Source organism: Akebia trifoliata, chromosome 12 (genome assembly GCF_017979445.1).
Source record: "Akebia trifoliata isolate Shusen 1 chromosome 12, ASM1797944v1, whole genome shotgun sequence".
Lineage (NCBI taxonomy): Eukaryota > Viridiplantae > Streptophyta > Magnoliopsida > Ranunculales > Lardizabalaceae > Akebia > Akebia trifoliata.
In genome coordinates this window covers 30,259,171-30,270,968 of record NC_141386.1, presented here as the reverse complement: position 1 = coordinate 30,270,968, position 11,798 = coordinate 30,259,171, and the positions used below count along the sequence as shown (strand labels likewise).

The window sequence follows — 11,798 nt, the reverse complement described above, 5'->3', positions numbered from 1 at the left end:
TGTTATAAAATTATGAAACTATGAATCCAAATTGTGCATGATTAGAAATCAAGACCATAAGTTTCGAAAAAAGCCTCATTTTATTTTTTGAGTGATTTTTTGTTTTTTTTAAATCATGGTTGATCCTTCTTGTGTTTGCAATAATAATGAATGCAAAAAAAAATGCGCTAAAAAAGAATAAAAATTGAGAAGTAAGCTCCAATCCCAATCGAAAAGTAAAAAAGCCAAATGAATATAAAATAACTATATGACAATGAAAATCAGAAAAACAAAGATATCTAAATGAAAAGATTAATTTAATATAGAAGATTTTAAAAATTCATAGAAATTAATCCAAACTTCAAAGCTAAATGATAATCAAAATTTAACATTTTGTTCTCGAAGAAAAAAATCGATTGAGAAGCACAATTTTTGTATGTGATAATGATAATTCATGGTGCGCAATATGTATAATTAGTCGGTTTCAACTGTAAAAGTCACTTATCAGATGTCATATTCAAATGATACACGTGGCGTAAAACGGTTATTATTATTATTTAGATTCCTCCATGGCTTCGCCACTCTATTTAGATTTAGGGTATGTTTGATTGCATGGAAAGTCACTTTCCATGGAATTTGAAATCCATGGAAAATTAGTTGTGGAAAATAGGTAGGGTTGGAAAATCAAATTCCATTGTTTGATTTCGCATGGATAAAATCATGGAAAAATATAAGAAAAAAGAAAAAGAGGAGAATGAGGAAGAAGATGATAGGAGGGGGAGAGGAAGAAGAAGATGACGAGGAAGAGGGAGGGGGGAGGATGTGGCGACGAAGGTGGCGGCGACGGTGGCGGCCATGACGACGGCGACGGTGGCGGCCACGACGGCGACGAGTACAGTGGTGGCGGCCATGACGGCGACGGCGGCGGTGGCGGCCACGACGGCGATGGTGGCGGCCACGACGGTGGCGGCGGTGACGGTGGCGACGAAGGTAAGTGAGGAAGATGGGAGGGAGAACATGGTGGTAGTGGTGGCGGATGAGGTGAGGGATGGAGAAGAATGAGAAGAAGAAAGATAGTAGGTGGTCGGAGACGGAGCCGATGGCGACGGCGATGGTGATGACGACGATGACGAGGTTAGTATAATGGTGATGGTGATGGTGGTGGTGATGGTGGTGGTGGTGGTGGTGGTGGTGGTGGTGGTGATTGTGGTGGTGGTGGTGGTAGTGGTGGTGGTGGTGATTGTGGTGGTGGTGGTAGTGGTGGTGGTGGTGGTGGTGGTAGGGAAGAATTGGTGATGGAAAATATGGGTGGATTTCATTTTCCCACCCATATGGGTGGGAAAGTGAAATCCATGATTTAGTGGACTTTTTGAATGGGGTGGAAAATGAATTCCATTTCCATGTGCAATCAAACACTTGAAAAATATCATTTTCCATGGAAATTGATTTTCCACCCTATTTTCCATGTGCAATCAAACATACCCTTAGAGTTTCTTGTACGATTCACGGTGCGCAATATGTACAACTAGTCGGTTTCGACTGTAAGAGTGACTCATCCAGATGTCAAATTCAAATGATACACGTGGCATGGTCATTATTATTTAGATTGTTCGAGAAACTTTGCCACTTTATTTAGATTTAGATTTAGTCTCTAGTACGATTAGGATCCCACCGCCACTCCAACAGTTGCCTTCCATACTCCTCTCTTCCTCTTCTTTGAAAAGTTAATTTACAGAGGTGGCGCAAATACAGAGTATAAGCTTCAGTTTTAGAATCATTTTGCAAGGTAAACTTGTCATTAAGATTAGTTTCTTTCCTTCTTTTTTTCTTCAGTTTAATGAGAATCTGTTATTTCTTTCCCTCGTTTCTTGATACCATTTCTATTTGCAGTTTTTGATTTCTTTTCATAGGTTTCTTTCAAACTTTTGAACTAAATTGATCGTTTAATTTGCTCTGGCTCTGGTTTTCATCCTCATGAGGTTCTTTCCTTTACTATTTTTATTTTTATTTTTTATTATTATCGGTTCTTTCCTTTACTATCCATTTTGCTTTGCAGTTTTGATTTCATTTCTAGGGGTTTCTTTGAATTTTTTAAGGTATGTTTGGTAACACTTTTGAAGTCTGAAGTCTATTTTCTATTTTCTGGAATCTCGAATCTAGAATCTTGTTTTGGAAAAGTTGTTTGTATATCATTTTTAAAAGTTTTTTGATACAAATAAAATTTTAAAAAATAATAGTCATTTTGACAATATTATCTTTTTGTAATTCTAATAAATTGTTAACCGAAAAACATAATAGAAAAACATAACATGTTATGCATAATGAAACCATCCACACATTTAATTTCGATTTCTGATAAATCAAACACCCCAAAAGTATTATTTTCAAATTAAACTCATACTTGAGAAATTATTTTTCAACAAGTTAATACTCAAACAATAAACAATCATGCATTTTCTAGTTCATTTGAAATCTGATCACGTAAAGTGATCATATCAACTTGTACTTGCGGTGAGAATATTTCATTTTAACATGATGTATCTTCTGGTGATTCGGAGTCTACTAAAGGATTGCTCGCTTCGTCGACATCAATTTTTATTGTCAAAACAACTCATCATGAAGATAAACACGACGTAAGAAGTTGTGTATTGCCATGCATGCAATAACAATGTTCTGTTAGATGTGATAATGATATGAAAGCATTTTGTTTAAAATCGGGAATATTTTTTTCCATACACCAAAGGCCCTACATTTCTTAACCAAGCGTGTGCATGGTTAAATTTCTCCTTTCTACTCATTGTACGCGTTCCTCAATATGTTCTTAGCCAATACCTCGTGTTGCGAAATGGATAGGTGAAACCAAGATGTTAGAAAATAAAGTTTTTGGGGGCAACTTCAATTGGCCAAGTTAAGGATAAACAAACATGCATTGATAATGGAATCTAAGTTCGTCATTCATACAAATTGAAGACACCTCAATAATTTTGTAAGACACTAGTGCACCTAATCAATCTGTAAGACAACATCATGGATACCCATATAATCATTTTCCTTTACTTCCTAAAATGAATAATTGTTTTTGAAATAAACAATTTTGGGGTTCCCATATAGAAATAGTGTAAATATCACAAAAAAGAGGCTTTAATCTGAATGAGTTTAGATGGGATGTTACCGAAGACCAAAAAAATCTCAGTGTAGAAGTAAGGGAGCAGAGCACTCTTGATGCTTGGAACTATTGAGGGCTACGAAAGGTTGATCGACAATTGAAAAGAAAATTATAAGAAATTGGAATGTGGAACTCGTTCAAGCCGAAAAGCTACATAGGAACCAAAAAAGATTGAGAATTATCGAAAAATAATGAACGATGTTTCTTGGGTTTCTATATAACATAATTTAAATCAATGAAATGCATCTTACATTATCTTTAAAATTTTAGTTTTGCAGTAGAATTGAAACAAAAACATTACAAAAGAATTTCATTAGAAGAGAGAGAAATCCAAATAGACATCATAGAGGATAGAATCTGAAACGCCAGCAACATAAACAAATTCTAGTTTAAAAAAAGTACGAATTTAACAAACAAAATGAAAAGGAAAAGTAGATTGAGATGTGAATTATCTAATTAAAAAAAAAGTGGAGAGACCTTGACAACACAATTGTAGAGGAATAAGAGGTAGAAGAGAAAGGAGAGGTAGAAAAGTTTAAAATAAGGTTTTTAGCATTTGTATATAGAAGGGATAAGTGATAAAAATTAGTGTTTTGAAGAGGATATTTTAGGAAAAAATAATAAATCAGAATTCAAAAGTTTCATCCAGTGATCCCCCATCGTTGAATCAAAAGTTCTGAATTTTGGTTCTTAAGGCTGAAATCTGAAACAAAACAAATGACAATAAAGCTTCTTATGCTTGAATTTTAAAGGTGGACCACCTCCATTCAGACTTCAGAACTGTTACCAAACACACACTTAGTTTCAACTGTTTTCAATGGAAGAGAAACCACTTTGCTTGTTTATTTTTATTTTTTTGTCAGTTTGATGAAAATTTGTTTTACCTTTCGATCTTTGGGGACCCAATTTGAATTTAAAATTTTGGTTTCATTTCTATGGGTTTCTTTCGATCTTTTGAACTAAATTGATCTTTTATTTTAGGCTGGTTTCTTTTCTTTGGTCTCCATTTCGTTGTGTAGTTTTGATTTCATTTCTATTGGTTTCTTTAAATATTTTGAACTCAATTGATCTTCTAATTTAGACTGGTTTCAATTAAAGTGAATCCACCTTGCTTTGGTTCTGGTTTTCAGTCTGATGGGATTCTTTTCTTTTAGTCTCCATTGGGTTGGTTACTTATATTAGTCTTGCATTTTAGATTTCATTTCTATGGGTTTCTTTCAATCTTGTAAACTCAATTGATCTTTTAGTTGACTGGTTTTAATGAAAATGAACCCATTTTTTTCCTTCTCCCTGTGGTTTTATTCTCATGGGTATCTTTCCTTCAGTCTCTCCATTTCGGTTTCATAACTTATTTTGTTGGTTAGTCTTATAGTTCACATATCATAATCTATCCGAATTAATCGGGCGATATGAAACATTAATTGGAATGTATCAGTCAATACAGTATCGATTTTTAACTTGACAAAAGCATTCTTCCCAAACAAAATGTTAAACCTTAATTATTCATTTGACTTTGAAGTTTGGGTTTAGTTTTTTTTCCTTTTTTTTTTTTTTTTTTGTTGTAGATTTTTTCAATCTTGTGTACTAAAATTGGCCTTTTAATTTAGACTGATCCTATTTCTCAGGTTTTTGTTCATTCTTTTTTTTTTTGGCTTTGATTGGTATTGAGGCTTCTGTCTCAATTTTTACTTTCTGGATTTGTTTCATCCATTATTACAGACACAAAAAGAATCAAGCATGAATCCCGAAAAATTCACTCATAAAACAAATGAGGCACTCGTCCAAGCCCATGAACAGGCCTTGAACTCTGGCCATGCACAATTTACCCCAATACACATTGCGCTTGGTTTAGTGGCTGATCCCAATAGTATTCTCCGCCTAGCAATCTCCAATGCTGGTGGAGAAGAGGCTGCAAAATCATTTGAGCGAGTACTGAAGCAAATAGTTAAAACAATCCCATCCCAACATCCTCCGCCGGATGAAGTCCCTGCAAGTAATTCTCTTATCAAGGTGATAAGACGAGCCCAATCCTTGCAAAAATCTCGTGGTGATACTCATCTTGCCGTTGACCATCTGATTCTTGGGCTACTTGAGGATTCTCAAATTGCAGATGCTCTTAAAGAGGCTGGGGTTAGCGTGGCTAGAGTGAAATCAGAGGTCGAGAAGCTTCGAGGGAAGGAAGGAAGGAAGGTCGAGAGTGCATCTGGGGATACAAACTTTCAGGCCTTGAAAACCTATGGCTGTGATCTTGTGGAAGAAGCTGGGAAACTTGATCCAGTCATTGGTAGGGACGAAGAGATTCGAAGAATCATAAGGATACTTTCAAGAAGAACAAAGAACAATCCAGTTTTAATTGGTGAGCCTGGTGTGGGTAAAACTGCTGTGGTTGAAGGACTTGCTCAGAGAATTGTGAGAGGAGATATCCCGAGTAATCTTGCTGATGTGAGGCTTGTTGCCTTAGACATGGGATTGTTAATCGCTGGTGCGAAGTACAGAGGAGAATTTTAAGAGAGGGTGAAAGCAGTACTCAAAGAAGTTGAGGAGGCACAAGGAAAGGTGATTCTCTTCATTGATGAGATACATCTTGTACTTGGAGCTGGTCGAACCGAGGGTTCAATGGATGCTGCCAACTTATTCAAGCCAATGTTAGCCCGAGGCCAACTTCGGTGTATAGGTGCAACCACACTTGAGGAGTACAGGAAGTATGTGGAAAAAGATGCTGCATTTGAGAGGCGTTTTCAACAGGTTTATGTTCCTGAGCCAAGTGTTGAAGACACAATAAGCATACTTCGAGGATTGAAAGAGAGACATGAAGGCCACCATGGTGTACGAATTCTAGATAGGGCCCTCGTGGTTGCTGCTCAGCTATCTAGTAGATACATAACTGGTATGTTGTGTAAATTTCTCTGGTCCTCATGATTTAGTTTTATTTCGGAAATTCGGTATCTGATATTTTCAATTGATGGGTATTCTTTAGAAGGTATATTTGTGGTTATATTGTGATTCGAGTTTAAAATTGGACTACTGTTGAGTTACGGAGAGTTGTGATTTAATTAGGGCGGTATCTCCCGGATAAGGCAATCGATCTGGTTGATGAAGCATGTGCAAATGTGAGAGTTCAGCTTGATAGCCAGCCAGAAGAGATAGATAAGCTTGAGAGGAAGAGAATTCAGTTAGAGGTTGAACTACATGCTCTTGAGAAAGAGAAGGACAAAGCAAGCAAAGCTCGACTTATAGAAGTAAGTGTTTATAAGTCCACTCATGCAGTCAGAATACTTGTACATTGTTAACATCCTTCTAATACTCAGCTTTTTTCATTGTTATAGGTTCAGAGGGAGTTGGATGATTTAAGGCAAAAGTTACAGCCATTGATGATGAAGTATAGGAAGGAGAAAGAGAGAATTGATGAGATTCGAAGGTTGAAACAAAGGCGTGAGGAACTCTTGATTAGTTTACAAGAGGCAGAAAGAAGAATGAATTTGGCTAGAGTTGCCGACCTGAAATATGGGGCAATCCAAGAGATAGAGTCGGCCATACATAAACTTGAAGAGAGCACTGATGAGAACTTGATGCTTACAGAAACTGTTGGTCCTGAACATATTGCAGAAGTGGTGAGCCGTTGGACTGGCATTCCTGTCACAAGACTTGGCCAGAACGAGAAGGAAAGGTTGATTGGTTTAGCTGAGAGGTTACATAAGAGAGTGGTGGGTCAAGATAAAGCAGTTAATGCCATTGCAGAGGCTGTGTTGAGGTCTAGGGCTGGGCTAGGCAAGCGACAACAACCTATTGGATCATTCTTATTCTTGGGGCCAACCGGTGTCGGTAAGACCGAGCTTGCTAAGGCCCTTGCCGAGCAACTCTTCGATGATGAAAACCAAATGATACGAATCGATATGTCAGAGTACATGGAGCAACACTCAGTAGCACGGCTAATCGGTGCTCCTCCTGGGTAAGTCCTCTCTTTATTAAATTCCAATTGTTCTTGTGGATGCTTTTTTAATCTTGTAGAATGATTGCTCTATTTGGTGATTGGTATTCTCAGATATGTTGGCCATGAAGAAGGTGGGCAACTCACGGAGGCTGTGAGGCGGAGGCCTTACAGTGTTGTACTATTTGATGAAGTGGAGAAAGCACACATCTCCGTCTTTAATACCCTCCTTCAAGTTCTTGATGATGCTAGACTAACTGATGGACAAGGACGTACCGTGGACCTCTCCAACACCGTGATTATTATGACTTCAAATCTTGGAGCAGAGCATCTCCTAGCTGGAATCATGGGCCGGTGCTCGATGCAGAAGGCTAGGGAACTAGTCATGCAAGAGGTAAGAACCAAAAAAAGGTTGGCAATCATGTTTGATACTTTTATTTATGTTTAAGGAATGAACTTATTTGTTTCCTTGTGTTGTGTGACAGGTGAAGAGGCATTTTAGGCCGGAGCTACTCAATCGGCTAGACGAGATTGTGGTTTTTGATCCTCTCACACACAATCAGCTAAAGAAAGTTGCTAGACTACAGATGAAGGATGTAGCGAGTCGTCTGGCTGAGAGGGGTATTGCTTTAGCTGTCTCAGATGTTGCTTTGGATGTTGTATTATCAGAGAGTTATGATCCGGTGTGTATTATACCATTGAAGTTGCGAGTAATTTACTCTACTTTCATTGATTGGGTTTGGATGGATGCTGAAACATATTGTTTTTCATGTTCAGGTTTATGGTGCGAGACCGATAAGAAGGTGGTTAGAGAAGAAGGTGGTGACTCAGCTTTCAAAGATGCTTATAAGGCAGGAGATAGATGAGAATTCGACTGTATGCATTGATGCACAGCCAGGGAGCAAAGAACTCATATATCGGGTGGAGAAGAATGGAGGGCTTGTGAATGCGAGCACAGGGAAGAAGTCAGATATACTAATTGAGATCCCAAATGCGCAGAATAAGGATGCTGCTAAAGCAGTTAAGAAGACGAAGATAGAGGAGATCGATGAGGATGAAGATATGGATTAAAGAATAGCTATGAAATGGGAACAAGAGTCTGGTATTTTGGCATTTAAGATGTGAGGTGGTTATGTTTCACCGTCTCGTTAATACTTAAGACTATAAATCTGTAAATATTCTGTTTCATACCTGAGTACAGCTTTTAGTGATGTTGGAACTGTTTGGCTAGTTTACATGACCCATTGCACATTTGCATGAGACCATGAGAAAATGTTCAATTTTTAGAAAATAATAGTAATTTTTTTTCCTCTCTGGATGTAGTGCTGAATGACCATCTCTTTAGGTTTGTGGGAGCCATGTTATAGGAATTTAATAGTCCTCCGTTAATCTGATTTCCTGGTTATGGTGTCAAACTGTCAAAGAGCAAAACTAGATTCATTTCATTTTTGGTAATTCCATTAATCTACTCATAATAGGGTTTGTTTAAACTTGGATGGTACTTTTGGCTCCTCCCTTGGACTCTTAAAAATGATTCTGCGTGGCAATACGGGCGGTTACCAGATCACTTGGCTTGGCTTACCTTGCCTTCATTGGTCAGGCTGGTGCTCTCTTCACTTAGAGATGATAATTTCTTCGGTCAAGCACGTTGATCATTATTGATTAATTGGTGAAGATGGGTTTCGAGTCTTAAAGTAATGATGTTGAGATTCCTAAACTTCACCAACTTAGCAAGTTGACACCTTAAATTGGTTTCTAACACTATGAGCCTGTTGTAGATTATTTGGTTTTTTAGCTTTTAACATTAACTTCGTACTAAAAATTCAGAAGAGGAATTTTATTAGTTGGGTGATGGTTTTTGTGGTGTTCTTAGAATTATGATCCTGAAGGAGAAATTTAAACCCAGAATTTAAAAGATTAGTTAGAAAATTTTGCTCTTTACTCCACAAATTCGCAGTAGTTAGCAAAATATTTTCACGATATGCTTCAAATCACAACAAGCATTTTGCAAAGATGGGAGAATTGTAGTTTTGTTTTGTTCTTTGAATCTCGGTTGAATAGTATGAACATAATTATAATATTTCCAAGGGAATCACCAGAAATCTCATCACAAATATCGTACAAATGTTTTGAAATTAGGGATTGGCCCATATAAAATCCTAAAAGAAATAGAAATCGAAAAAAAATATATATATCAACCATTACTTATTTTCAACAAAGGTTACCTAATTCTTTAGACCTGAGTGAACTAAATAAATTTTATCATTGTACCTTAATTTTTTTTACGTTGATAATATTGAGATATCCCCTTATAGAACTGACCTTCATCTTCAACTCGGAAAAAGAACAAAAAAAAAAAAAACTTTTTTTCCTAAGTCCGCCTTCTTCAACCTTCAAATGTCCTCATCTCTCTCTACCCTACGAATCGAGTTCATTCTTGAGTGGGGACATGAACCATTAATTTGAATTGGAAATGAACGAACTCACGAATGAGGTAATATAACTCAACCATTGACTTTAGTATTTATTGTGTCTTGTTAACATGTGCCCAAAGTGTGAATAAATACACTTTGAATATTTGAATCTAAAGGTATTTTGATAAAAACAATTTTTTTATAGGACATTTTTGCTGCCAAATCCAAATTTTAAACTGTATTTATTGCATTTTAACGTGTATCCTCACAGAATACATTAATAAAATCCTTTTTTTATAAGACATTTTTGCTGCCAAATCCAAATTTTAAACTGTATTTATTGCATTTTAACGGGTATCCTGACAAAATACATTAATAAAATCCTTTTTTTATTTTAATTGGAGTATAATACATAAAAGTTAAGCCATTTGTTGAGCACGTCCTTTTCTCTCTCTTGCCCATAGTGAAAAAAAATTTATTTCTAATGTGATCATTTTTTGACATTTAAAAATATGATTGATGCAACCAAATTCTAGAGGACAAAATTATATGAATTTAAAAAAATTAAAAATTAATTATTTTTTATAATTAAATTTTATTTTTAAATTTGAGTATTTTTTTTTTAACATAAATATTTTCATGAAATGTAAAAGACGTCGTTGGATTGTTAATGTGATCATTAATGGGGGCCTAATGAATTTTTTATTTTTTATTTTTAAGATTTGAAACCTAAAAAGAAATTAAATCTGTGGGGGAGCTGACAAGAGAGAAGTTCTCTTTATTTGCTGACCTGATTTGCGCCACATGTCAAACGTTTTGCGTACGCAAAAAAAGAAAGATGTCCTATTATCGACACTCCGTTCTTATAATCGAAGGTTACATCTATCTCTCGATCTCCCTCTCCCTTTGTAACAAATTTCAGAAGGTCGATTTAAAAGTTATATTCTTCTTCAATTAGCATTCGAGATTCGAACGCCCATTAAATTTTCTTTCTTGGTTTATTAAGAACCCTAATAACTAATATAACATACTTTCAAAATCAAACACATTTAGGGTTTTTAGGGTTTCTGAAATTCATCAAAAAATTCTCAATTTTGGAAGATAATCAATGGGGGGCCATGGAGGTCTGAACATTCTCCCTCAGAAGCGGTGGAACGTTTACAATTACGAAAACAGAGAAAAAGTTCGAAAAGACGAAGAAGCCGCAGCCAAAGAAGAGCAACTGAAACGAGAACAATCGAGAAAACGCGAAGCAGAATTTCGCCTCGAAAGGCTCAGATCTGTTAAGGGTTTACCTTCTATCGATGCAGAACAGGTCGCGGAGTCGAAATCAAATCATATTAATCTCTTTGAAGAGTTGAAAGATTTTCCTTCATTGAGCAGTACTAAAGAGGCAAAAGAAGATGTTGGAAGAGAGGGTTTGAGGAAGAAGTTGAAGAAGGAAGAGAAGGCACCCAAGGTTGTGTTGCCAGAAGATGAGAAGTATAGGTTAGGGTATGGGGTTGCTGGTAAAGGTGTGAAGGCGCCGTGGTACCTCTCGAGGCCATCAGACGATACGAATGCTGAGAGCAGCAGAGACAATTCTCACCATGTTGAAGGAGTCAAGAAGTCTGGGAAGAAGACTTTGGAGGAATTGAGGGAGGAGCGGTTAAAGAGAGAGAAGCGGGAGAAGGAGAGGGAACGGGCATTGTTACTAGAAAAGAATAAGAGAAGCAATGGAGCGGTTTCGAATGTCAGAGGGTTTTCTAGGTAAAGTTGTGTTGTTAATCAAGGTGATCGGCTCATCGGCAACTGTTTTGGCCATTATTCTAAGAGACAATTTTCTCATGTTTTGTTTCAGGCGTTGAATGCGAATTGAAGGTTGGGTGGGAGAGAGTTTGTTAATTCAGCAAATTAGTAATCTTTGAAAGGAGCTTTTGCATGGGTTTTTCACTGGTAATTTTTCATCTAACTTTGCTATTTAGTGGGCTCGAAGCTTCAAACTTTGCAGTCTCATATAGTGTTTGCAACTAAATAGGGACTTGAGGACTTGTTTGGATCTTGGATGGTCTAACCGCCAAAAGAAGTGTATAAAGGATCTGGATTGAATGATTGCCAGTGTGTGCTTGTGCTTACATATGGAGTATATTTATTTGATGTATTATTGTATATTTTTGTGTATTCTATTTTAGAAAGTTGGTCTTGCATTTACAATAATAGAACAGTTTTAATTTTAAATCCAATTATTTTGTTTGTTTTCTTTTTAAATGAGGAACATGGTGGGTTCATGTGAAATGCCAGACTATCGATGGTGGGATATTGCCAACCATGT

At 36.6% G+C, this 11,798-nt stretch overlaps 2 protein-coding genes and 1 pseudogene across 3 annotated transcripts; all 3 read left to right on the top strand.

Annotated features, from left to right (window-relative positions):
• Positions 1-834: 834 nt before the first annotated feature.
• On the top strand, positions 835-5,653 carry LOC147389421 (chaperone protein ClpB1 pseudogene; annotated as a pseudogene).
• Positions 1,618-8,405, top strand: LOC147389420 (chaperone protein ClpB1-like). Of its 2 annotated transcripts, XM_086418916.1 has the most exons (8): positions 1,730-1,765; positions 1,870-1,958; positions 4,865-6,032; positions 6,203-6,384; positions 6,472-7,094; positions 7,188-7,467; positions 7,559-7,756; positions 7,851-8,405. In XM_086418916.1, exons 3-8 carry the CDS (start codon positions 5,762-5,764, stop codon positions 8,142-8,144), a joined length of 1,848 nt encoding a protein of 615 aa, XP_086275042.1. In that variant the 5' UTR covers positions 1,730-1,765; positions 1,870-1,958; positions 4,865-5,761; the 3' UTR covers positions 8,145-8,405. The 2 variants fall into 2 exon arrangements, with proteins under 2 accessions (XP_086275041.1, XP_086275042.1); XM_086418915.1 differs by lacking the exon at positions 1,870-1,958 and having other exon boundaries at positions 1,618-1,765.
• A 1,964-nt stretch (positions 8,406-10,369) lies between these two features.
• Positions 10,370-11,715, top strand: LOC147389419 (leukocyte receptor cluster-like protein). Its single transcript, XM_086417758.1, has 2 exons — positions 10,370-11,236; positions 11,328-11,715. Exons 1-2 carry the CDS (start codon positions 10,596-10,598, stop codon positions 11,332-11,334), a joined length of 648 nt encoding a protein of 215 aa, XP_086273884.1. The 5' UTR covers positions 10,370-10,595; the 3' UTR covers positions 11,335-11,715.
• The last annotated feature ends 83 nt before the right edge of the window (positions 11,716-11,798 follow it).